The sequence below is a fragment of the Perkinsus marinus genome (genome assembly GCF_000006405.1).
Source record: "Perkinsus marinus ATCC 50983 genomic scaffold scf_1104296976014, whole genome shotgun sequence".
NCBI lineage: Eukaryota > Perkinsozoa > Perkinsida > Perkinsidae > Perkinsus > Perkinsus marinus.
Window position 1 is genome coordinate 150,683 of NW_003200561.1, and position 22,964 is coordinate 173,646.

At 50.4% G+C, this 22,964-nt stretch overlaps 12 protein-coding genes and 1 non-coding gene across 13 annotated transcripts; 10 read left to right on the top strand and 3 right to left on the bottom strand.

Moving 5' to 3' along the window:
• Positions 1–689: 689 nt before the first annotated feature.
• Positions 690–1,167, top strand: Pmar_PMAR007501 (conserved hypothetical protein; the record flags this gene model as incomplete). Its single annotated transcript, XM_002764888.1, has 4 exons — positions 690–763; positions 812–932; positions 985–1,075; positions 1,130–1,167. 4 exons carry the CDS (start codon positions 690–692, stop codon positions 1,165–1,167), a joined length of 324 nt encoding a protein of 107 aa, XP_002764934.1.
• A 170-nt stretch (positions 1,168–1,337) lies between these two features.
• Positions 1,338–1,410, bottom strand: Pmar_PMAR007502. The gene has a single exon. It is a non-coding gene; the product is annotated as a tRNA-Ala (tRNA).
• Positions 1,411–3,222: 1,812 nt separating this feature from the next.
• Pmar_PMAR007503 (conserved hypothetical protein) lies at positions 3,223–4,664 on the top strand (the record flags this gene model as incomplete). The annotated part of the gene is made up of 5 exons (XM_002764889.1): positions 3,223–3,549; positions 3,602–3,923; positions 3,971–4,160; positions 4,251–4,372; positions 4,419–4,664. Exons 1-5 carry the CDS (start codon positions 3,239–3,241, stop codon positions 4,662–4,664), a joined length of 1,191 nt encoding a protein of 396 aa, XP_002764935.1. The 5' UTR covers positions 3,223–3,238.
• A 351-nt stretch (positions 4,665–5,015) lies between these two features.
• Pmar_PMAR007504 (hypothetical protein) lies at positions 5,016–5,861 on the bottom strand (the record flags this gene model as incomplete). The annotated part of the gene is made up of 2 exons (XM_002764890.1): positions 5,016–5,093; positions 5,736–5,861. The coding sequence occupies 2 exons, from the start codon at positions 5,859–5,861 to the stop codon at positions 5,016–5,018; spliced, it is 204 nt and encodes a 67-aa protein (XP_002764936.1).
• Positions 5,862–6,973: 1,112 nt separating this feature from the next.
• On the top strand, positions 6,974–7,894 carry Pmar_PMAR007505 (beta-tubulin, putative; the record flags this gene model as incomplete). Its single annotated transcript, XM_002764891.1, has 5 exons — positions 6,974–7,103; positions 7,146–7,286; positions 7,393–7,456; positions 7,499–7,634; positions 7,718–7,894. The coding sequence occupies 5 exons, from the start codon at positions 6,974–6,976 to the stop codon at positions 7,892–7,894; spliced, it is 648 nt and encodes a 215-aa protein (XP_002764937.1).
• A 393-nt stretch (positions 7,895–8,287) lies between these two features.
• Pmar_PMAR007506 (hypothetical protein) lies at positions 8,288–8,503 on the top strand (the record flags this gene model as incomplete). The annotated part of the gene is made up of 2 exons (XM_002764892.1): positions 8,288–8,334; positions 8,389–8,503. 2 exons carry the CDS (start codon positions 8,288–8,290, stop codon positions 8,501–8,503), a joined length of 162 nt encoding a protein of 53 aa, XP_002764938.1.
• A 1,590-nt stretch (positions 8,504–10,093) lies between these two features.
• Positions 10,094–13,740, bottom strand: Pmar_PMAR007507 (WD protein, putative). The gene is made up of 20 exons (XM_002764893.1): positions 13,588–13,740; positions 13,408–13,538; positions 13,250–13,361; positions 13,005–13,088; positions 12,878–12,950; positions 12,735–12,830; positions 12,625–12,692; positions 12,430–12,580; positions 12,214–12,380; positions 12,001–12,169; positions 11,781–11,900; positions 11,602–11,736; positions 11,433–11,553; positions 11,253–11,389; positions 11,122–11,199; positions 11,004–11,076; positions 10,832–10,959; positions 10,662–10,781; positions 10,412–10,621; positions 10,094–10,358 (listed from the first exon to the last, which is right to left on the bottom strand). Exons 1-20 carry the CDS (start codon positions 13,713–13,715, stop codon positions 10,203–10,205), a joined length of 2,457 nt encoding a protein of 818 aa, XP_002764939.1. The 5' UTR covers positions 13,716–13,740; the 3' UTR covers positions 10,094–10,202.
• A 1,295-nt stretch (positions 13,741–15,035) lies between these two features.
• Positions 15,036–15,258, top strand: Pmar_PMAR007508 (hypothetical protein; the record flags this gene model as incomplete). The annotated part of the gene is made up of 1 exon (XM_002764894.1): positions 15,036–15,258. A coding segment is annotated over one exon (223 nt), but the record flags the coding sequence as incomplete, so codon positions are not given.
• Positions 15,259–16,298: 1,040 nt separating this feature from the next.
• Positions 16,299–20,902, top strand: Pmar_PMAR007509 (hypothetical protein; the record flags this gene model as incomplete). The annotated part of the gene is made up of 1 exon (XM_002764895.1): positions 16,299–20,902. A coding segment is annotated over one exon (4,604 nt), but the record flags the coding sequence as incomplete, so codon positions are not given.
• Positions 20,903–21,012: 110 nt separating this feature from the next.
• On the top strand, positions 21,013–21,273 carry Pmar_PMAR007510 (merozoite surface protein 2, putative; the record flags this gene model as incomplete). Its single annotated transcript, XM_002764896.1, has 1 exon — positions 21,013–21,273. A coding segment is annotated over one exon (261 nt), but the record flags the coding sequence as incomplete, so codon positions are not given.
• Positions 21,274–21,342: 69 nt separating this feature from the next.
• On the top strand, positions 21,343–21,876 carry Pmar_PMAR007511 (merozoite surface antigen 2, putative; the record flags this gene model as incomplete). Its single annotated transcript, XM_002764897.1, has 1 exon — positions 21,343–21,876. A coding segment is annotated over one exon (534 nt), but the record flags the coding sequence as incomplete, so codon positions are not given.
• A 12-nt stretch (positions 21,877–21,888) lies between these two features.
• On the top strand, positions 21,889–22,287 carry Pmar_PMAR007512 (60 kDa glycoprotein, putative; the record flags this gene model as incomplete). The annotated part of the gene is made up of 1 exon (XM_002764898.1): positions 21,889–22,287. A coding segment is annotated over one exon (399 nt), but the record flags the coding sequence as incomplete, so codon positions are not given.
• A 299-nt stretch (positions 22,288–22,586) lies between these two features.
• Positions 22,587–22,802, top strand: Pmar_PMAR007513 (conserved hypothetical protein; the record flags this gene model as incomplete). The annotated part of the gene is made up of 1 exon (XM_002764899.1): positions 22,587–22,802. A coding segment is annotated over one exon (216 nt), but the record flags the coding sequence as incomplete, so codon positions are not given.
• Between the last annotated feature and the right edge of the window lie 162 nt (positions 22,803–22,964).

Here is a 22,964-nt window from a genome sequence, read left to right on the forward strand (position 1 = left end):
GAAAGTTCTATTAGAACGAACTTGACTTCCTATCGACTTCGGACGAACTTGAAAGTTCTATGACGAAGTTGAAAGTTCTAATTGCGAATATGATCTTCCCGTTTCGGATTCGTACCTCCAACTTCGCGCGTCCCGACGAAATTGATGGTTCCAAAGACGAACTAGATGTTTAAAAGGTGTAGTTGAGCTTGTCCTCGAGATCCTTCACAACAAGGCTTCCCTCTCCGTCACTTGGTCATTGGGCAGGCCTGTGGGGAGCCATGACTGCCGCCAAGGTGCTCATTCACTCCGGTCTCTTTGAGGAGGTACAAGATCCAGTACGGCTGGCCCAGGCAGTTCCGCCTGGAGACCCTTCTCAGCGACACTAGGATGCCTCTGGGGGAGTGCTCATGACGAGGATGCTTCTGTACTCCCGGCAATGAAACGGTAGAGTAACATTACAGACTGTTTCGTTAACCACGAGAAGAAACTATTCGGGTAGCAGGGAGAACGTCATCAAGTTGATGACTCATCAACTAGCAGGCAATGAAATCAGATGAGCACCAGAAAATAATCGAAAGGTTGGTCCCCTCTCACTGAGGCCTATGGAGTCGTGTACATGAACGCTTTCTCATGGTTTTGACCTATCGTTGCGTTCTACGTGTGGGAATCCCAGGTTTGTTGCAGTGTTCACTCTTGTGGATTCGATAATGGCTGAATCGAGTGCCGTAGCCACTGCAGGTTCGAGCGGGTCTTCGGAAGAGAAGAGATTTGAAATTAAGAAGTAAGTTTCCCTTGCCATGCCTTTGCTCTCGGTATTTGTAACCCTCAGATGGAATGCTGTGTCCCTGTGGGCATGGGATATCGTTGTTGACAATTGTGCGATATGTCGTAATCACATCATGGATTTGTGTATCGAGTGTCAGGCGAATCAGGGCTCTCACAGTAGTGAGGTGAGTTGTCTACGCGCCGACTACGGAACTTCGATATGTTGCTCGTCTTTAGGACTGCACGGTTGCGTGGGGTGTCTGTAACCACGCTTTCCATTTCCACTGCATTTCCAGGTGGCTGAAGACTAGGCAGGTTTGCCCTTTGGGTGAGAAGTCAATCTGTTGGACTCCAACCCTCGTGAGCATTATCCTGTTGTTAGATAATGGTGAATGGGAGTTCCAGAAGTACGGCCGATAAAGACCCCTTCATTAACTACTGGGCAGTGGATGGGAAAATAATCATAAAACACTTTTTCATCACGTCTGAAGTCGCGTTGGATTTAGTCGAGTCAATGTGATATTGATGCAATGAGTCTGATTTCGAATATCTTGCGTAGAGGTGGTAAGCAACACAATGCGTGCAAAAAGTGGAGAACCCGGGCATCGATCCCGGTGCCTCTCGCTTGCTAAGCGAGCGCTCTACCATTTGAGCTAGTCCCCCTGATATTAAATTTGTACCAATTTCATCTCCGATAACATCATCATGATACGTGACCTTTAAGGCACTACGTGACCTCCATGATTACTTCATGATTAGCGGAGTGCAATATAGTGGAGTGCAATGCAAGTGTCGTTCAGCCCCAATATATATCGGATTCTCAAGAGGGGAGAAATGTTTCATCGACAAGGCTGCATGCTAGTTCTACCGCTTTTGCACTCCGTCTTTTGGACTTCGTCCGACCCCATCAATGTGCTTCGGTCGTTCGAATCCACCATTTTGTTGCCGCCCTGTTCTAACTGATTCAGACTCTACTCCTATGACCTGCTCGAGTGGCGATAATTGAAGTGGCATTATGAGTATAACTGATCATGCATCCTACCTCTCGACGAAGGCTCACTGTTCCGCCAACTGCAGCACGTATTGTGGGTGGTTGACCCGAGCTGAGGTGTAGCAACTCGGGTAGTCAGCGGGCCCTGTGGGGTAGCGTGAGAATAGGCAGTCGTGATCAATGCCTACTTGCGTCTGTCTACCCGATCGATGTAGGACTCCTCGTAAGGGAGGCATCACTAACAATCTGTTGCTACCAATGAATATGAATGTCCTATGATAGGACTTCAATCACATCTCCCTGCTCGCTCCCCCTCATTTTGAGTAACTACACACCTAGGATTGTTGAAACAATCCAAATTGTACAGTATCGCCCTTCTCTAACCAAAAATGAGCTCATACAAGATAACGAGGAGGTTCATTATCACAATCGGGTCTGAAGAGGATCACATGTAGAACGACCTAGCAGCGCAGCAATCCCTTCATTACATCTGCCGAAAGTCCGCACACTATATAGGAGGGTCGACAGCTGTCCCTTGACACCACTGTCGAAGCCTGGCTTGTCGAGATTATCTATTGGGCAGCCAAGAGGGCTAGAATGCACTCAAACGACATGACAGTTGTCACTCAGAAATCCCTAAAATTCCATTCACAGTCGAATACTGTTCTGCTTGATAGTACTGTTCCCAATTGTTCAGAAATGACATTACAAGCAGCCGTGTGAAGTCGGGTATTAAGGAGATCGTAACAATTCATTCTTATTCAGGCCACCTTGTATCGATTATTCCATCATCACCATAGTGGTTCTCGATTTCCCTTGTGTATTGTCGTGTAGACGATTCCCAATATCACATTTGTGGAGAACTCTCCGTTCGCTGAGGATGGCCCCGGCGTCGGTCACCAACAGACCGGATTCTATCAGATGCATAAGAGAAAACGCCATATACCACCACCACTTGTGGAGATATCTAAATTATAAACTAAAGGAACGGGAAGAATGTCGGGGCAACACATGACGAGGCAACGGAAGTCGGCAACAGGGCGATTCATTTCGAGGTGGTTCGACTGGGTGTTGAACCTGGGTCGGCGGGACACTAACCGCGCGTCATACCACTCGGCCAAAAGGAAGGAGGGTTGACGGAAAGGGACACCCATTCCCCGTGTGGGATTGCTTTCTAAGCTTCTTTTGTGTGATTGAGATGCACATGTCCACCAAAGAGCTACTCTACTCATACACCGTGCATTGAAGTGTGTTCTAGTGCTCCAGTAGATAGTTTCATCAGTTGGCATCTCCAATCCGTTTGTGTGTCCGCTCTTGTGTTCAATCTTGTGTCCCGTAGCTGATGCTTAGAGTATCCTCACATTGGTCTTCCTGGTCGTAGATGTTCCCTATGGCTTCCCTCTCAGTTGCTAATAATCTTTGCTTTGCAACATTCTCTCTATTCTTCTGACAAAATACTGTCATTCCTCTAAAATCGACAATTCCTAATTACCAACAAGTATGACTTCGCCAACTTCTAATAAGTCTATCAACATCACGTCTCGTGAGTCTACGTCCTCCACGTCCCCTACTGGCAGTAGTAGTACTCGATCTGCCCACAGTTCTGCTTCTTCCCCAAGGCCTAGGCGTGGTGCCAACGGTAAGAGCAGGAGTCCGGTAGCGAGGAAGCCCCAAAATAACGGTGATGAACGTCTCCCATCTACTGTGGGTTCCCCTAGTAGCAGTAACAACAGCGGTGGTGAAATTAACAATATGAAGGTGCAACTTTACAAGACTAAAGTTTGTCGCCATTATATGCGTGGAAGTTGCAGGTAGTTATCGTAGACCAAGTCACTGAGTGTTCATGGTGTTACTCTCGTTCAGGTATGGAAGTCGCTGTACGTTTGCCCATCAGCTGAGCGAACTCGGTGCTCGTCCAGACTTCTACAAGACTAAGATGTGTGCTCGTCGTAACTGCAAGGACGCCAATTGCCAGTATGCTCATTCGCCTGAGGAGCTGAGGTCACCTTTTGGCAACAGCAGCCCACAAGTGTGTTTGGGTGCTCTCGATGGGAGCTGCAATGATCCTAACTGCAAGCTCTCTCATAACAAGACCCAGGCTCAAGAGTCAATTCTGGCAGGAGCCCTTGAACTCTCACGTCAAGGTCGGCTTGGTCAGAATCAGCACACACAACAACAACAGCAGGTGAGAGATAAGATAGTTATATTTCTCATCGATTTTGTGCTCCTCAGATGAATGGTGTACCGGCGGCAAGCCTCCAACGTAACAACAATAGTAACCGTCTTGCCAGTCCGGTGTCGTCCTCTCTTCCTGCTGCTGATTCTATGGCTATTCCTTCGTGGTCGGTCCCATCGCTGATGCAGTCTGTTCCCAATAGCCTTCCTGCTCACGCCCCGACGAGTCATTCGAGCCCTCTATTGAGTACCTCGAGTGACATACTGCTTAACAATGTGGCATCCACAATGTCCCCGACGTCTTCCCTACTGTCCATGGCCTCGTCGCCGTACTCAGAGACTCGATCAGTCCAGGGTCAACAGCAGGCTTCCCCTACTGTTACGCTCGACGGTGGTAACGGCCAGGTCAACAACCAACAGCCTGACTTAACCGACCCTAGTTTGCTGAAGGCGCTGGAGGTAGGCGAACTCGAGTGACATTACACGTATCGTCATTTTCCCTCAGACTCTACTTGCAGTTAACGACCAGCAGTCAGCGTTCTCTGAGTCCCACTCAGGGACTATGCCGAATAGCTACACCCCTTACGGTTCCAATACTACTGATGCATCCCTTCTTCCTGGCAATTGGCCTGACTTCCCTCTCGCTGGTTCTGAGAGTGCTTCCTACTACCTCTCTACTGCTGTATATGGTACTTCGCAGAAGGCTAGTGATAGCTTGTTGGGAAGTGCTACTAATCAGGAGACGATGTAGGTGTCTCACTGTGAATCCTCATTATGTAGCATCCATTACTCTGCTACAGAAACCGTAGAATGATCTTCAGTGCTATGCGGCTCTCATCATTAGGTGCTGCTAGCCCGATCGAGTATTCGTATGATCATTCTGCTAGAGTTGTGGTATCATCATCATTATTGTTGTATTTCATCATTTCTCATTGTCTCGAGCAGGCATGCTGTCGTTTACCCATCAGTAACCAGTGCTAGTGCAGCGTCGGTTTACTGTGGTATACACTTGTGTATGCTCCTGTTCGTTATCGTCACTAACCCTATATGTATTGATATGCGGTATAATCGCATAAAGACTATTGTTGAGAAGTACCCGATTTTAGTCTCTGCTACTGGTTGATGTCATAGTGCCAGCGTCGTCGCGTGTGGCGTGACCTCGGACGGCCAACTTTGATGACTGAAAGCCACTATTATATGAAGGTACTGAGGTTACAGTTGTAGCAGTAGTGCAAGGGAGGCGTCGAATCGCTCTCATATTCCTTCGTTCCTGTTGTTACTTTCTGTACCTTTGTTGTTCTCCCTTATTGTATGAGTGCTGCTCACTAGCCTCCTCCTCATCATCCTCCTCCTCTTACCTCTCCAAGGCTTGATTGTACTACTTATGGTGCGGTCACTATCATGTCAGTGTACCGGTCTCTTTGTACCAAGTGTTTTAAGCTTTTTGCAAAGAGTCGGTTCAACTACACTTAAACACTCTGGCTGTTGGCTGCCAAGTTCGCAACTTCATTGTCATCTTTACCAACAGTGCCTTACAGTAGCTATATAAGCGTGTGCGAGGTCTAAGGGAATCTATATGAGACCCGCCGGTTGTTCGGGTCTCTGTTAAGTTCATTCACTCTGGTCTCGGAGTGCTTGAGTGTTGTTCTTCAGTAATCTTACTACGTTCAGTCTTTAGTCGTATCCTCTCTGTACTACCCATAATACTATTTGTCGCTGTTCTTGCCTCTGGAGAGGTGGAGGAAGATGATAACAATAGTGTCCTTAACTACTATATAATACCAAGTAAACGAAGGGTCTCGATAGTTTCTACGGTCATTACTATTCTAGTTGCCGAGCGATGCTCAGTTGTCTCCTGTTGCTGACACTCGATGATATGCCACTTTCTCTGTTTGTATGCATGGAGAGGTCGTGCCGTGCTGGTAAGACCGTCGGTTTCAGTAGTCATTGAGTGTTTTTGGTGGTGATGTGTGATTCTCTATTTACAGTGATAATTCCGTTCTCGGATGTACCGGAGGCGTCGTTGTTCCTTAACGGGTGCTCTCGTCCCCCCGATGTACTGTCCCTCTCTGGCTCATTTTGCAGCTATCAGTTAATCGCTGTACCACTTTATTCTTACCATCACACCAAGACAGTGCCAATGAGTCTATCGATATCGAATGAAGCCTAGAAGGCTGCATAGGATTGATCTCATTGGCATTGTGCTCAGGTTGGCGGCTCGGTTGGCTGTCGAGATCCTTTTATAGCTGTCCTTACGACAATAAACTCGTTCCTATATCCAAGTGCAGATCCACCTTGTCTAAACTGATTCGGATTCTTTCTGCTTCTACTGTTATTCTGTTGTGTTCCACTAGTTGCGGGTCTCATATCATAATTCTTTACAAAAACCAACATCGTCCCATAACGATGGTGTCTAACACGACCAGCCCTTGGCCCAGTTGCCCGGCCGAACTTGTTGGGATGTGCTGTCGTATAGTCATTCCTCGTCAGGATTCTTCGGGAAGACCTATGTGACTTAGACAACCCTCGACAACGGTTCCCATACGTTAACTGACTTCTGCTCTCTCAAGCTTAAACTACGTATCCTATTGAATTGAGAGTCGTGTTCGGAATTAAGGTGATCGATCACGTTGTCACTGCAGCATTGATGCATTCCTGATACACCGATCATGGTAACTTTTCCTTGCATACAAGTGGGCCATGAACGCTTGCTGTGAATGCGACGCTACTGGAGGTTGATGGGAATCATTTCGAAATGGGCGAACCGTACCTTATGTGGTGCGATACGATGTGTGTATTTTCCAGAGCCCGAGAATCGAGTACGAAACGAGAGTCTTACTGCGCAAGCAGAACATAGTCATGTGATGAAATAGTGACAGTTAAACTTGAACCCTTCTCCTGGCCTAGGGGTGGTGTAGGCTCTCGAGCACGTGGCTACCACGTCTCGGTGGAGAAGATCGCTTTTATTTCATCTCTTGATTACTGACCTCCGTCTTCTGAATTGTTGTTGTTGTCAATAACGGCGGTGCGTCGCTTCGCCTCCGTGGAATAGGCTGTACTATGCCGAGCATCGACGATTCCCTCATCGTCCATGTTGGTCAATGCGGGATACAAGTTGGTGGGGCGATGTGGAGTAAGCTCGCTCCACTACATGGCATGCTGTACTATGACGAGGAGCCCCCAACACCCAGTACGTTTTCTGACTCGGACCTCTATTGAATTGCCAGTGTAGGGGCAATCCTCGTCGATACGGAGCCAAAACCGATGAGAACAATGCGGTGCGAAGCCAGATCTAGACAAGGACTATTCTTCAGAGATCAACTCTGTATCGCAGACACTACAGCAAGGGGGAGAGGAGGGAGCTGGGCTATGGGTAACATGGCGAGGAATTCACGTCACTTCAATGATGTTTTGAATGTTACTCAATCTACTGACAATCATTAACAGCGACATGAGGCTGATCATAAACCGCTCTTCAGGATACGTCGATAACGACCCGGAGTTCCTGGAGCAGATTGAGGACACTTTGCGACGCGAGATCGAGTGAAGAGCATAATTGACAGCTAAGGTGTCATACATTCGCAGGTACAACGATCGTAGCTTGGATGTTGTTATCGTACATTCGCTAGCAGGAGGAACGGGAGGCGGCCTTGGCAGTAGAGTGATGGAGATGGCCCGAGAACAGCTAGGAAGCCATGGCCTACTCACTGCCCTCTCTATTGTAGCTGATCCCCTTGGAGGGAGTCCTATGCGGGTTCGAGATGGGACCAATTCGAAGGTCAATCTATCATGGCTTGCTTTCAGTCCATCAACGAAGTTCTCGCTTTGCAACGGATAGAAGAGGTTTGTGACTTCGGAATCTTCGTCGAGAACAGCAGCTTCAAGGCTTCCTCTGTGGAGGAACTCAACAGCAGAATTGCTGCGGCGATCTTGGACACGCTGCAGAGCAGGAGTGGTCTTGGTCTCGACGATTTCCAATGAGTCGTTTGCCCAATGCCAACCCTCAAGTTCGCACATGTCTACTCTTCGAAGAATCTAGAGAGCCTGCGCATGCACCTCCCGGCAGCGCGTCTGCCAAATTCACTCATAGCAGCAAGAGCTGTGGTGAGTTCAGCTGCAGAATCGACTGTAACTGAGAAGATCATTTCATGCTTGGGAGGAAGGGTGTCTTGGAATGGGCCCTATAACGTCGACTTGAGGTGAGTACGTCTCTGCGGTAAGGAACTTCTAACTAGTGAACGCCCCTAAGCCAGCTCATTATGCACTTGACGGGTGGATTATTTGTGATTTGCTCCACTTAGACGGCGCCTCTCCCGCTCAAAGACAGACAATCACGGGATAAGTTTGGCTGTGAATTGGACGTATACCGCGAGGATGGTCAACGAGCTCCTAGAAAATGCTACCGAGAAGACTCGGCATGGGTAAGTGCCGCGGCGACTACTCGCAATCGACTGCAGTACTGTCTCTCTTGGCAGAGCCTTCATGCATCACTTCAATACGTACGGTATCGATCAGGACACTATCTTCGGAGCGATCCAAGCGGTTGAACAGACGATTGTGACACCTTATGAGATGGCTTCTACGAATTGAGTCTCTTGCACCTTGGGTTAAGTACGCCTGTTACTTTCGCGTCGAGTAATGTTACATCGTACCCGGCGACAGACAGTGGGTGATCGCTGATGAAAAAATGGATCGAAGAATTGATATAGGACTGCAATTCTCCCCATTACCATTAAAACAATTCTGGAATTCAGGATCGACTCTAGCATCGTATTATGCGTGTTCCGAGTTTCGAAATCATCGGTTTATTGAACGACCCCTCCTTATTGACCGCTGCGACATGCATCCGCGAGAGTCTCAAGGATGCATGTCGCAGCATAGCCTTCCTGCGAACACTGCAATTGGAGTACCAACCGCAAACTCTTCAAACACAACTGTTACAGTAGCGACCAACACCGATAACATGGTCAATATCATGGTCACTGAGGTCGGTAACGACCAAGCTCTCTAAGGCGATCGGTAGCAGCTCTACAGTGACTGAAGTAAACGATGTAGTACTAGCATTCTAATACACGAGGGTACTTCAAGAAGTCCCAGAGTACAGGATCTCGGACATCCTCCCACCATACGTTTGCGGGACCAGCTGTTGGACCGACTACAGGATAGCAACAGCCGTGACTACGGTGGCATCCACCAACACAGTAGTACTAGAGAGAGCTCCGTGCTGACTCGGCAGAGCTGGAGGGCCTTCATGATCTCTGCAGATCTCGTTGCTTATATCGGCTACAGCAATATTACTACTTCCTCATGCGCCGAGCACGTGTCAGGAACTGTTGATCAATACCCTCACCGAGAGACTGCTGCCTTGATTCCCTCTCCACTCCGGACCCTCTCAATACACCACTATTTATATCCCACTGCGACTGCCCAGACACCAAAGTTGAATGTTTCTCGACTGCGACCCGGGATCCCTCAAGTACCTCAACCCAACGTTTATACCCAATTATACACCGGCGATTATACCTCTCTGCTGCAAGCTACCCACGGCTTGAATCCACCCTCTGCATCATCCGCCCTGTCACCACATTTGTCACCTCTACACCCGTGAGCATACCTGACACCTATAATCCCCCAGCATAGTGACCTCTTAAGCTTGCCTTCCCTGACTCCCCTCAGCCGAGCTCTCCTGTCGTCCACTGTTGTGAGCAAACAGCTCGTCCATATCAGCACAGTCTGTATCTTCCAACAAAGCATGTACAACACCATACGATTCAGCCTCACAAAGCACTCCCGAGCGTCGGCTTCTTCCTCTCTGTCGCCCAACCAGCGTCAGGAACATAGCCGTGGCCTCAGCATGACTACTAAAGTGGTGTAGTTCATGACAGCAGTAGTCGATGAACTCTATACAGGATATCGTACTGATAGTGACAGCAGTCTCCCGTGCTACTCTCTAAATACCATTACCCCGTTCCGGTCGAGTCCATGGCCACAAGCCCTCCTCTAAGGCTATCAAAGTGACCCTTCAAGTACGTCCCGAAGGCCTTTACTCCCGACACCTCCATCACCATCCAGTGCTTCTCTCAATACTCATCATTCGCATCTGCCCACTAAAACCAGTGGTAACTCTTTCCGGATTTAACAACGCAACAGCCCAGCATTTGGAGAGGAAACTGGAAGTACGTGGTAAACTGTAGTGGACGAAATCTAATAACGATATGTCCAAAGGCAGCAGTATCCGCCTGTTTTTGTTATGTACGTTGAGTTAGGGAAGCTTCCTAATAACCACCCATTACGACGACGTGAAGTTCCTCCGATAGGCGCCATCTGCCGCTGTCGATCGAGACACGTCAAATATACGGTCCAAGAGATCCGGGAGGAGCTTCGACGGCATCGGACAAACGTGGGAAGGTGCAGTTGGCTCGACAAGACTGTTCAGTGCACTCAACTGAAACAGAACACACTGCTATGAACTCCGACCGCGCGCCGTAAAATTATTACCACATTCACATTCTTGAGCATCTTATCGTCAGCGAGACTCCACTGGTCAACAGCATCAATGAGATCTTCAACCCCTTCTTGCTCTTCCTCCTCCTCCTCTTCTACTATCATCTTGCTGTCCTCCTCGACACCCGCCTCCTCCACGGGAGGCATAGACGTGTTAATCTCATTAACTCCTTCCACTGGGGAATCAGGGTCTAGTTTCAGCACCTACAACGACCCTCACTGGGATGAACCCTTCCAAGCCCACCTTGCCAGACTGATCCCAGACTATAACAAGACCAGTACTGAGGACACATGAACTGACAGCAGATGCTGACAACGGCACACTCGACACCAGTTTCAATGCTGGTGCCGAGAAGCAGAGAACCTAGCGGAGATACCTCTTGACAATGATTACGCACCGCTAATGCTGCTCACCTTGCGAGGACACGTGATGAACATCTTCTCCTTGCCTATCTGGGCCGACAGAGAGGAAGCCTTGCCATGAAAGGTGACGGTCTTGTCGGTCTTCAGTGTGAGTAGATCCACCGAGGTCAGGAGGGAAACTGATTCAATGTCAAGCACGGTAATACACATACACCTCCCCTACCCCCCTTAGATGCCGTCAGACAGTACAGTCGAGTGCCATACATATGCACTCCCTTCACAGGCATTGACATGTGCTGAAAATGAAGTCCATGTTGGCCATCACGCGGTACGCCACTTACGATTCGACCAGCAGTGAGTTCTGTGTAGCTATCGAGGGACCATATAGTAACATAATTCCCAAAAGCCGCCACCAACACCTACAACAACGCCACAGTCCATCACCACTCACAACGCTCACAGACGCCCCTACCGAGCCGTCCTCATCACAGGTCATAGCCTGAGGGACAGTGTGGCCCCTCCAGCCCAATGAGGCCCTCAGATGCCACCTCCTATTGCTATTCTCACTGGCCTCATCCGGGGCTACCAGACCCCATATAGATACAGTTCCTGACATGCCACTTAACACAGGCTCATGAATATACCAACTCACCGTCTCTCGAATAGGAGGCGAATAACTGTTCACTCTCAGACCCATCAGCAGCAGTTTCCGGCAGTTTCCGCGTTATAGGCAACAAGGCCGTAATGCGATCCTTATGTGGGGATACACAGACCTAGCAGCAGTCGATGCCAACAGCTCTACTCGAAAGCTGCTGTACTACCGTGTGGAGCCTATTGCCCTTCCTATCCCAGAACTTCAACAGAGTCTCGTCGCCTTCACCATCGATAGCACTTGGACGATGCAGCGCTCCGACCAGCCAGGAACCATCGTTGCTACCACTACTGGCAGACACCACCTGACCGCAGTACTAAGAGGATACTGAGGGCCTTTCGAGGGTACCCAAGGAACTGGTGGAATCGCTCCTGTTTTGCTGCCGGTCTGCCACGCAGTAGTGACGAAGTTACGAGCAACCAATGGGACGATCTCGTCGGCCAAACGGAGCTCCGCTGCATCGAATATCTAACCGTAGCAAGGCAATACTACATGGTATAATGCATCCCCTGGGGATAGAACCCACGACCTCTTCCGATGCACCAATGAAGCATGACCACTACACTACCTGTACGTCAGTGAATGCTGGTGAGCTAACTAGAACAGCGTTGTCTTCCAGAGCAGTAAGCTGACAGCCGGAACTCGAAGACAGCATAGTCCCTCCGGCCGCCTTCCTCGACCCTTCCTCCACAGTAGCAGCAGCCTCCGTAGTGGCCATGCCGTATAGGGTACATTTCCTGTATGACCATAATCATGAACCGCTGTCCCTCCCGACCACTACAGTTGGTTGTTATTAACATCTACGATCGACACCGAGTTGGCCTTGCCGATGACAGCAACTAGCCCCTGCTTCGCCGGACCAACTGCCATCTGTGCGGCTCCACTACGGGCTATGCGCGGCAGCACTCCTGGATGCCTTTGGGATGGCGATGTCCATTGACACAGCACCTGCGAGATGAGAAGGAGTAAACTAAATGTCATCATCATTATAACCTACAGCTTCCCCAGCGACCGATATAAGGACATCGCTAGCGCCAGCAAAGGCCAAGCCCTTGACAGGAGTACAGTGCCAGTGTTGCTCGCTCTTCACAGCCTCCCGTTCCCCAGACCCGGCGAGAGATCTGTTATCCTCACCCGAAAAGACATACCTACCACACTTCTCAGAAATCATCCTAGCCTCTACCACTACTACCATCTCCTGATACGACCATTCTGATCACCGGTAGCGATATGCTCATCCGAGGGGTGAAAGGCCAGTGCCTATAGACAAGAAATCAACAGCCTTCGCCGCCTTAGCCTCACAGTAAGTCTAGCAGATCCCCGTTGAAGCTGTCGCCATTCCCTCGTAACCTTTTCGTTGCGGCAATTGACCAACAACCGTCCAGCATGACCCCCAACCTAGAATGCATTGTAGAGGAGTAAACACCGGGTGCTACTTTGCTTACGATAGCGGCTGCGAACCGTCCAGAGGGTGACACTTGCATCGCATGAATACAACCAGCATAAACATGAGCATATCTGAAGAGTATCATCTCATTGCCATCGACAGCTCGCAGCCCCCCACTATACTACACTTTGCCTGTGGATATATCAAACTCACAGAGAGTGCCCTTGGGGTAGGCGGCAGTAGCCCCTTCATCCTGTAAGACTACGAACCTGTTGGACAAGTCTCGATTAATAACAGCATTCTTGAAGCACCAACACCACATGTTTGCCTCCACAGACTACACAAGCGATCGATGATAAGCTCGCCAAAGCAGCGGTGAACGATAAGGAGTTCAGATTCTATTATATAATTTACCCCTGTAGTGTACTACCAAACATTTCCAGTCTTGTCAGTGTCCATGAAGCGTATAGGCTTGGTAAGTTGATGGACCTTCGAGCTGACATCATCCTTCCAAATTCTTATAGTACCATCCAAGCTGCAACCTATTGCGAATTCCTATGAGAGGCTCCTTGTGCCGATTAGACTTACTGACTAGATCACCATCGGAGTTGAGGCAAAGATCAGTCACGGCATCTTCGTGGCCGCACAATGCTTTTACTAGTCGCTCAGCACTGAGGCTGTACTTGAGTATCTCCTTTCCACTGCCACAATATAGATACCTACAAGGCAGGACTTCCACCATGTGAGCTACTGCTGGCGGCTTAGTACTTGCTATCCCGTGAGAACACTGGCTTCACTCTGGAAAGATCCCCCGATATGATCTCTGCCCGCAGAGAAGGAACGTCGGTAAGGTCAACCTTCTGAGGCTTTATTGTGCCGTCCGTCGCGGGACTCATACAATAACAACAAACAGATGCGCCTGATAGAACAACAGTTATCGGACAGGTGAGGCTGTGCGACACTGATGGTCACCGTCACGCGCCACGAAATTATGCCGGGTTCGAATCCCACACCAGTCACTACAATTTTTCAGCGATTAAAATAACCCCAATCCACACAAGACTAACATAGTGATAGTCCTCCTGAAGTACATCTTCTAAGAGGGCTTCCTATTCGCTAAAAGGCCCTGGGAATTCCCAAACACTCCTCAGACCCTTCGTTTCTATCCAAAGACTAAACGAACAGCCGTCACTACACGAACAAAGATATTCGAGCGATTCATTTCCATGCCGAGACTGCCAGTGTGGCTACCTGCATGGTCCTCTCGGTGCCAAGGAGATCCCTGAGGTTTAGCATCTGTTTGACGTCGAGTAATTAGAGAAGCCCCGCGTGCACTCATTCTAGTGTAACAGTTTTAATGTACAAGAGGAGCCCTAGTGTATGCAAAAATATCGACAGGTAAATGTGTGGACCTACACCGCTATTCATCCATCAAAAGTGACGTCTCGCATCCGGCAACAATACTCTCGTCATTAACCAGAGCAGTTATTTTACATCAGTATGACATGCTCCTATTTGGTATCGTTCTAGCTTGGTATAGCCACGCTGACAAGCTGAATGAGAATGTCAGCAGTGATGCAATCACTGCAACAGGAATCAATAAGAAATGGAGTGCAAAGAATGAGTTGGACAAATCTGGTTCAAAAGGTGTATGGGACACGACAGCAACAACGCCACTTTCCCGCGCAGCCTGGGAACATTGGACAGCCAGTTCCCGAGCTCCCACAGTGGGTAGATCCAGTGCTTCGTCTGGATATACAACTAAAACAGTGGACCGAGGCTCCTGGAACGAGTGGATAGGTGGATCGATGGGTGAGGATATAGGTCAGACCGATCGGTGGACTAGAGCAGAATCACGAAGGCCTGAGGGACCCAATGAAATCTGGTGGAAGGACTCTGCACAACCTGTAGAGGGAATTTCGAACCGATGGCAACGAGGAGATTTTCATGTTGGTGACTCATCTTTATACCGGAGCACGAATGGATCCCTTGCTGTGGGGAGCAGCGCAAACTGGAGTATCGCAAACAATTCAGAATTAACTGGTTCAAGCTCGGCCTGGGATGGAACAGCCTCGGAAGTAGCGTCCTCTGCGCTTGGTCAGTGGTCGAGGAGTTCTCGAGTACCTCAGTCTGGGGAATCTTCCTCCTTTCACAATTCCAAGGCGGATACAAGCACAGGAGACTTCGTAACATGGACGACCGCGGCATCGCTGCAGGCCACAGGCGATTCGCGCTCTTGGCATACTGGAGAGTCTGAGGGAGGAGCGGATCCCACTCTCGCAGCCAGGGATGAGTTTTGGTGGACACGAGGCCATCTGGCCTCGGGTGGTGCTTCGGATCTCTGGGATAGAGATCAATCGGATGAGCTATCTGGAGTCTCTGATGCACTTCAGAGTCGAGGCAAGACACTATCCGGAACGGGATCGAACACAGAATGGAGTGCTAGCAATACCGTTGAAGATTCTGGTTCGAGTTCGGCCTGGGATGGAACAGCAGCGGGAATATCATCGGCAGCGCTCGGACAATGGAAGAAAAGCTCGGAAATACCCCAATCTGGAGAATCTCTCCTACTTCACAGCTCCGTACGGGAGACAAGATCGGGATCATCTGCAACTTGGACAACTTCATCATCGGTTCAAGACGGAGGGCATACGCACGTTTGGAGGACTGGAAATCTCGATAATCACGAGGAAGCCGCGGCAGCCGTGAGGAATGAGTTGTGGTGGAGAGCCACGGAGCAGGCCGTGGGAGGAACGGCTGATGTATGGCGCCGACATGGGACGGATACCTTTTCCGGAAGCTCTATTACACTTCAGCAAGGGCATGATGTACTATACGAAGCAGGAGTGAACACGGAGTGGAGTACAAGCGATATCGTCGGGGCTAGCGGTTCAAGCTCGACCTGGGATGGAACAGCTTCAGAAGTGGCGGCCTCTGCGCTTGCTCAGTGGTCGAGGCGTTCTCGAGTACCTCAGTCTGGGGAATCTTCCTCCTTTCACAATTCCAAGGCGGATACAAGCTTAGGAAACTTCGTAACATGGACGACCGCGGCATCGGTGCAAGACACAGGCGACTCGCGCTCTTGGCATACTGGAGAGTCAAAGGGAGAGAAGGATCCCACGCTTTCAGCCAGGGATGAGATTTGGTGGAAAGAAGGCGACCAAGCTTCGGGTGGTGCTTCGGATCTCTGGGATAAAGATCAATCGGGTACGCTATCTGGAGTCTCTGATACACTTCAGAGTCAAGGCAAGACACTATCCGAAGCGGGATCGAACACAAAATGGAGTGCTAGCAATGCTATTGGCGGTTCTGGTTTGAGTTCCGTCTGGGATGGAACAGCAGCGGGAATACCCTCTGCAGCACTCGAACAATGGGAGAAAAGTTCTGAAATACCCCAATCTGGAGAATCTCTCCTACTTCATAGCTCTCTGGCGAGACGAGATCGGGATCATCTGCAAGCTGGACAACTTCATCATCAGTACGAGACGAAGGGCATTCGCGTGTTTGGACCACTCGAGAGTTCGGTGAGCACGAGAAAGTCCCCGATAGCACGAGGAATGAGTGGTGGTGGAGATCCGCAGAGCAGGCCGTGGGAGGAGCGGCTGATGTATGGCATCGAGATGGGACGGAAACCTTTTCCGGGAGCTCCGTCGCACTTCAGCAAGGGTACGATGCACCATACGAAGCTGGAGTGAATACAGAATGGAGTACAAGCGACATCGTCGGGGCTAGCGGTTCAAGCTCGACCTGGGATGGAACAATCTCGGAAGTAGCGTCCTCTGCGCTTGGTCAGTGGTCGAGGAGTTCTCGAGTACCTCAGTCTGGGGAATCTTCCTCCTTTTACAATTCCAAGGCGGATACAAGCTTAGGAAACTTCGCAACTTGGACGGCCGCAGCATCGGTGCAAGACACAGGCGATTCGCGCTCTTGGCATACAGGAGAGTTTGAGGGAGAAGCAGATCCCACTCTCGCAGCCAGGAATGAGATTTGGTGGAAAGAAGACAACCACGCCTCGGGTGGTGCTTCGAATATCTGGGATAAAGATCAATCGGATACGCTATCTGGAGCCTCTGATGCACTTCAGAGTCAAGGCAAGACACTATCCGAAGCGGGATCGAACACAAGATGGAGTGCTAGCAATACTGTTGAAGATTCTGGGTCGACTTCCGTCTGGGATGAAACAGCAGCGGGAATATCGTCGGCAGGGCTCGGACAATGGGACAAAAGTTCGGAAATACTCCAATCTGGAGAATCTGTCCTACTTCACAGCTCCGTACGGGAGACAAGATCGGGATCATCTGCAACTTGGACAACTTCATCATCGGTTCAAGACGGAGGGCATACGCACATTTGGAGGACTGAAGATCTCGATAATCACGAGGAAGCCCCGGCAGCCGTGAGGAATGAGTGGTGGTGGAGAGCCACAGAGCAGGTCGTGGGAGGAGCGGCTGATGTATGGCGCCGAGATGGGACGGATACCTTTTCCGGAAGCTCTATTACACTTCAGCAAGGGCACGATACGCCATACGAAGCAGGAGTGAACACGGAATGGAGTACAAGCGACATCGTCGGGGCTAGCGGTTCAAGCTCGACCTGGGATGGAACAGCTTCAGGTGTGGCGGCCTCTGCGCTCGGTCAGTGGTCGAGGAGTTCTCGGGTACCTCAGTCTGGAGAATCTTCTTCCTCTCACAATTCCAGGGCGGATACGAGCTCAGGAAACTTCGTAACATGGACGACCGCGGCATCGGTACAAGACACAGGCGATTCGCGCTCTTGGCATACAGGAGAGTTTGAGGGAGAAGCGGATCCCACATCCGCAGCCAGGAATGAGATTTGGTGGAAAGAAGACAACCACGCCTCGGGTGGTGCTTCGAATCTCTGGGATAAAGATCAATCGGGTACGCTATCTGGAGTCTCTGATACACTTCAGAGTCTAGGCAAGACACTATCCGAAGCGGGATCGAACACAAAATGGAGTGCTAACAATGCTATTGGCGGTTCTGGTTTGAGTTCCGTCTGGGATGGAACAGCAGCGGGAGTACCCTCTGCAGCACTCGAACAATGGGAGAAAAGTTCTGAAATACCCCAATCTGGCGAATCTCTCCTACTTCACAGCTCCGTAGGAGAGACAAGATCGGGATCATCTGCACCTTGGACAACTTCATCATCGGTTCAAGACGGAGGGCATACGAACGTTTGGAGGACTGGAAATCTCGATAATCACGAGGAAGCCCCGGCAGCCGTGAGGAATGAGTGGTGGTGGAGATCCGCAGAGCAGGCCGTGGGAGGAGCGGCTGATGTATGGCATCGAGATGAGACGGACACCTTTTCCGGGAGTTCCATTACACTTAAGCAAGGGCACGATGCAGCATACGAAGCAGGAGTGAACACCAAGTGGAGTACAAGCGATACCGGCGAGGTTAGCGGTTCAAGCTCGACCTGGGATGGATTAGCTTCAGAGATAGCGTCCTCTGCGCTTGGTCAGTGGTCGAGGAGTTCTCGGGTACCTCAGTCTGGGGAATCTTCTTCCTCTTACAATTCCAAGGCGGATACAAGCACAGGAGCCTTCGCAATGTGGACGACCGCGGCATCGGTGCAAGACACAGGCGACTCGCGCTCTTGGCATACTGGAGAGTCAAAAAGAGAAAAGGATCCCACTCTCGCAGCCAAGAATGAGGCTTGGTGGAAACGAGGCGACCACCCCTCGGGTGGTACCTCGGATCTTTGGGATAGAGATCAGTCTGATGCGTTATTTGGAGTCTCTGATGCACTCCAGAGTCAAGACAAGACACTATCCGAAGCGGGATCAAACACAAAATGGAGTGCTAGCAGTACTATCGACGGTTCTGGTTCGAGTTCCGTCTGGGATGGAGCAGCAGCGGGAATTTCGTCTGCAGCGCTCGGACAATGGGAGAAAAGTTCAGAAACACCCCAATCGGGAGAATATCTTCTACTTCACAGTTCTCTGGCGGAGACGAGATCGGGGTCATCTGCAAGCTGGACAATTTCATCTTCGGTCGAAGACGAAGGGCATTCGCGTGTTTGGACCACTCGAGAGTTCGGTGAGCACGAGAAAGTCCCCGATAGCACGAGGAATGAGTGGTGGTGGAGATCCACAGAGCAGGCCGTGGGAGGAGCGGCTGATGTATGGCATCGAGATGGGACGGATACCTTTTCCGGGAGCTCCGTCGCACTTCAGCAAGGGCACGATGCACCATACCGAGCTGGAGTGAACACAGAATGGAGTACAAGCGACGTCGTCGGGGCTAGCGGTTCAAGCTCGACCTGGGATGGAACAGTCTCGGAAGTAGCGTCCTCTGCGCTTGGTCAGTGGTCGAGGAGTTCTCGAGTACCTCAGTCTGGGGAATCTTCCTCCTTTCACAATTCCAAGGCGGATACAAGCTTAGGAAACTTCGCAACATGGACGGCCGCAGCATCGGTGCAAGACACAGGCGACTCGCGCTCTTGGCATACAGGAGAGTCTAAGGGAGGAGCGGATCCCACTATCGCAGCCAGAAATGAGTTTTGGTGGACACAAGACAACCTGGACTCGGGTGGTGCTTCGGATCTCTGGGATAGAGAACAATCGGATGAGATATCTGGAGTCTCTGATGCACTTCAGAGTCGAGGCAAGACACTATCCGGAACGGGATCGAACACAAAATGGAGTGCTAGCAATACTTTTGAAGATTCTGGTTCGAGTTCCGCCTGGGATGGAACAGCAGTGGGAATATCATCGGCAGGGCTCGGACGATGGGAGAAAAGTTCGGAAATACCGCAATCTGGAGAATCTCTCCTACTTCACAGCTCCGTAAAAGAGACAAGATCGGGATCATCTGCAACTTGGACAACTTCATCATCGGTTCAAGACGGAGGGCATACGCACGTTTGGAGGACTGGAAATCTCGATAATCACGAGAAAGCCCCGGTAGCCGTGAGGAATGAGTGGTGGTGGAGATCCGCAGAGCAGGCCGTGGGAGGAGCGGCTGATGTATGGCATCGAGATGAGACAGATACCTTTTCCGGGAGTTCCATTACACTTAAGCAAGGGCACGATGCGGCATACGAAGCAGGAGTGAACACCAAGTGGAGTACAAGCGATACCGGCGAGGCTAGCGGTTCAGGCTCGGCCTGGGATGGAACAGCCTCGGAAGTAGCGGCCTCTGCGCTTGGTCAGTGGTCGAGGAGTTCTCGAGTACCTCAGTCTGGGGAATCTTCTTCCTCTCACAATTCCAAGGCGGATACAAGCACAGGAGACTTCGCAATATGGACGACCGCGGCATCGGTGCAAGACACAGGCGGCTCGCGCTCTTGGCATACAGGAGAGTCTGAAGGAGAAGCGTATCCCACTCTCGCAGCCAGAAATGAGTTTTGGTGGACACAAGGCGACCATCCCTCTGGTGGTGTTTCGGATGTTTGGGACAGGGATCAATCCGATGCGCTATCTGGAGTCTCTGATGCACTTCAGAGTGAACGTAGGACATTGCCTGCGTCCGGATCGAACGCGGAGTGGAGTGATATTAACACCGTTGGAGCCTCTGGTTTAAGTTCCGTCTGGGCTGAAACAACAGCAGGGGTAGCAACTATGGCGCTCGGACGATGGGCGGGGAACTCTGAAATATCACAATATGGGAAAGACGTTTCGCGTCATGATTCTGAGACGCACTTTAGGTCAGGGTCGTCTGCAGCTTGGACAGCCACAACACCGGTACGAGATATGGGAGAGTCGCGCTCGTGGACCGCTGGAGAGTCCCCAGGTTCGAGGGACGAAGTGGAGTATGAAGCCGCAACGGCTCGCGGTAAGTCGTGGTGGACGGCTGCACAACAATCACTTAGTGAAGCGCGAGAATCGTGGCATCGTCCCAGCACTATGATATACGCTGGCCACTCCCGTGCACTGGGCACTGTCAAGGCGACTTCAATTCCGTCGGCTCCTTCCTCGACATTCTCAACTACCGAGGCCACCACGACTTCTACTACGACAGAGAGTCTCGAGGAGGGCTGGGTCGATGAACTATCCTCTTCAAGTGCTACGACATCTACTGCATCGACCACTACTGAGGAAGCGATCACGTCCTCAAAGGTGACAACTACTCTATCCTCCTCTACAACTCCGACGACTGACTTTGCCGCGACCTCTACTACGACAGAGAGTCTCGAGGAGGGCTGGGTCGATGAATTGTCCTCTCCAAGTACTACGACATCTACTACATCGACTACTACCGGAGAAGCGATCACCTCCTCAACAATGACAACTAGTCTGTCCTCCTCTAAAACCTCGACTACCGATGTTACCGCGACTTCTACTACGACGCAGAGTCCCGGGGAAGATTGGCTCGATGAACCGTCCTCTTCTAGTACTACGACATCTACTGCATCGACCATTACTGAAGAAGCGATCACATCCTCAACAGTGACAACTTCTCTGTCTTCCTCTCCAACTCCGACTACCGAGTTTGCCGCGACTTCTACTACGACGGAGAGCCTTGAGAAAGACTGGCTCAATGAACTGTCCTCTTCTAGTACTACGACATCAACCACTACTGAAAGAACGACCGCGTCCTCAACAATGACAACTACTACAGTTACCACATCGACCACTACTGAGGAAGCGATCACGTCGTCAACAATGACAACTACTCTTTCCTCCTCTACAACTCCGAGTACTGATGCTACTGCGACTTCTCCTACGACGCAGAGCCTCGGAGAAGATTTGCTTAATGAATCGCCCTCTTCTAGTACTACGACAACTACTACATCGACCACCACTGAAGAAGCGACCACGTCCACAACAGTGACAACTACTTTGTCTTCCTCTAAAACGCCGACTACCGACTTCGCCGCGACCTCTACTACGACAGAGAGTCTCGAAGAGGGCTGGGTCGATGAACTATCCTCTTCAAGTACTACGACATCTACTACATCGACCACTACTGAGGAAGCGATCACGTCCTCAAGGGTGACAACTACTCTATCCTCCTCTACAACTCCGACGACTGACTTTGCCGCGACCTCTACTACGACAGAGAGTCTCGAGGAGGGCAAGGTCAATGAATTGTCCTCTTCAAGTACTACGACATCTACTACATCGACCACTACTGGAGAAGCGATCACCTCGTCAACAATGACAACTACTTTGTCCTCCTCTACAACTTCGACTACCGATGTTACCGCGACTTCTACTACGACGCATAGTCTCGGGGAAGATGGGCTCGATGAATTGTCTTCTTCTAGTACTGCGACATCTACTTCATCGACCACTATTGAAGAAGCTACCACGTCCACAACAGTGACAGCTACTTTGTCCTCCTCTACGACGCCGACTACCGATGTTACCGCGACTTCTACTACGACGCAGAGTCTCGGAGAAGATTTGCTCGGTGAATCGCCCTCTTCTAGTACTACGACAACTACTGCATCGACCACCACTGAAGAAGCGACCATGTCCACAACAGTGACAACTACTTCGTCTTCCTCTACAACGCCGACTACCGACTTCGCCGCGACCTCTACTACGACAGAGAGTCTCGAAGAGGGCTGGATCGATGAACTGTCCTCTTCAAGTACTACGACATCTACTACATCGACCAGTACTGAGGAAGCGATCACGTCCACGACAGTGACAACTACTTTGTCTTCCTCTACAACGCCAAGTACTGATGTTAACGCGACCGCTACTACGACAGAGAGTCTCGAGGAGGGCTGGGTCGATGAACTGTCGTCTTCAAGTACTACGACATCTACTACATCGACCACTACTGAGGAAGCGATCACGTCCACAAAGGTGACAACTACTCTATCCTCCTCTACAACTCCGACGACTGACTTTGCCGCGACCTCTACTATAACAGAGAGTCCCGAGGAAGACTGGGCCGACGAACTGTCCTCTTCTAGTACTACGATATCTACTACGTTAACCACTTCTGAAGAAGGGATCACGTCGTCAACAATAACAACTACTCTTTCCTCCTCTACAACTCCGAGTACTGATGCTACTGCGACTTCTCCTACGACGAAGAGTCTCGGAGAAGATTCGCTTAATGAATCGCCCTCTTCTAGTACTACAACAACTACCACATCGACCACCACTGAAGAAGCGACCACGTCCACAACAGTGACAACTACTTTGTCTTCCTCTACGACGC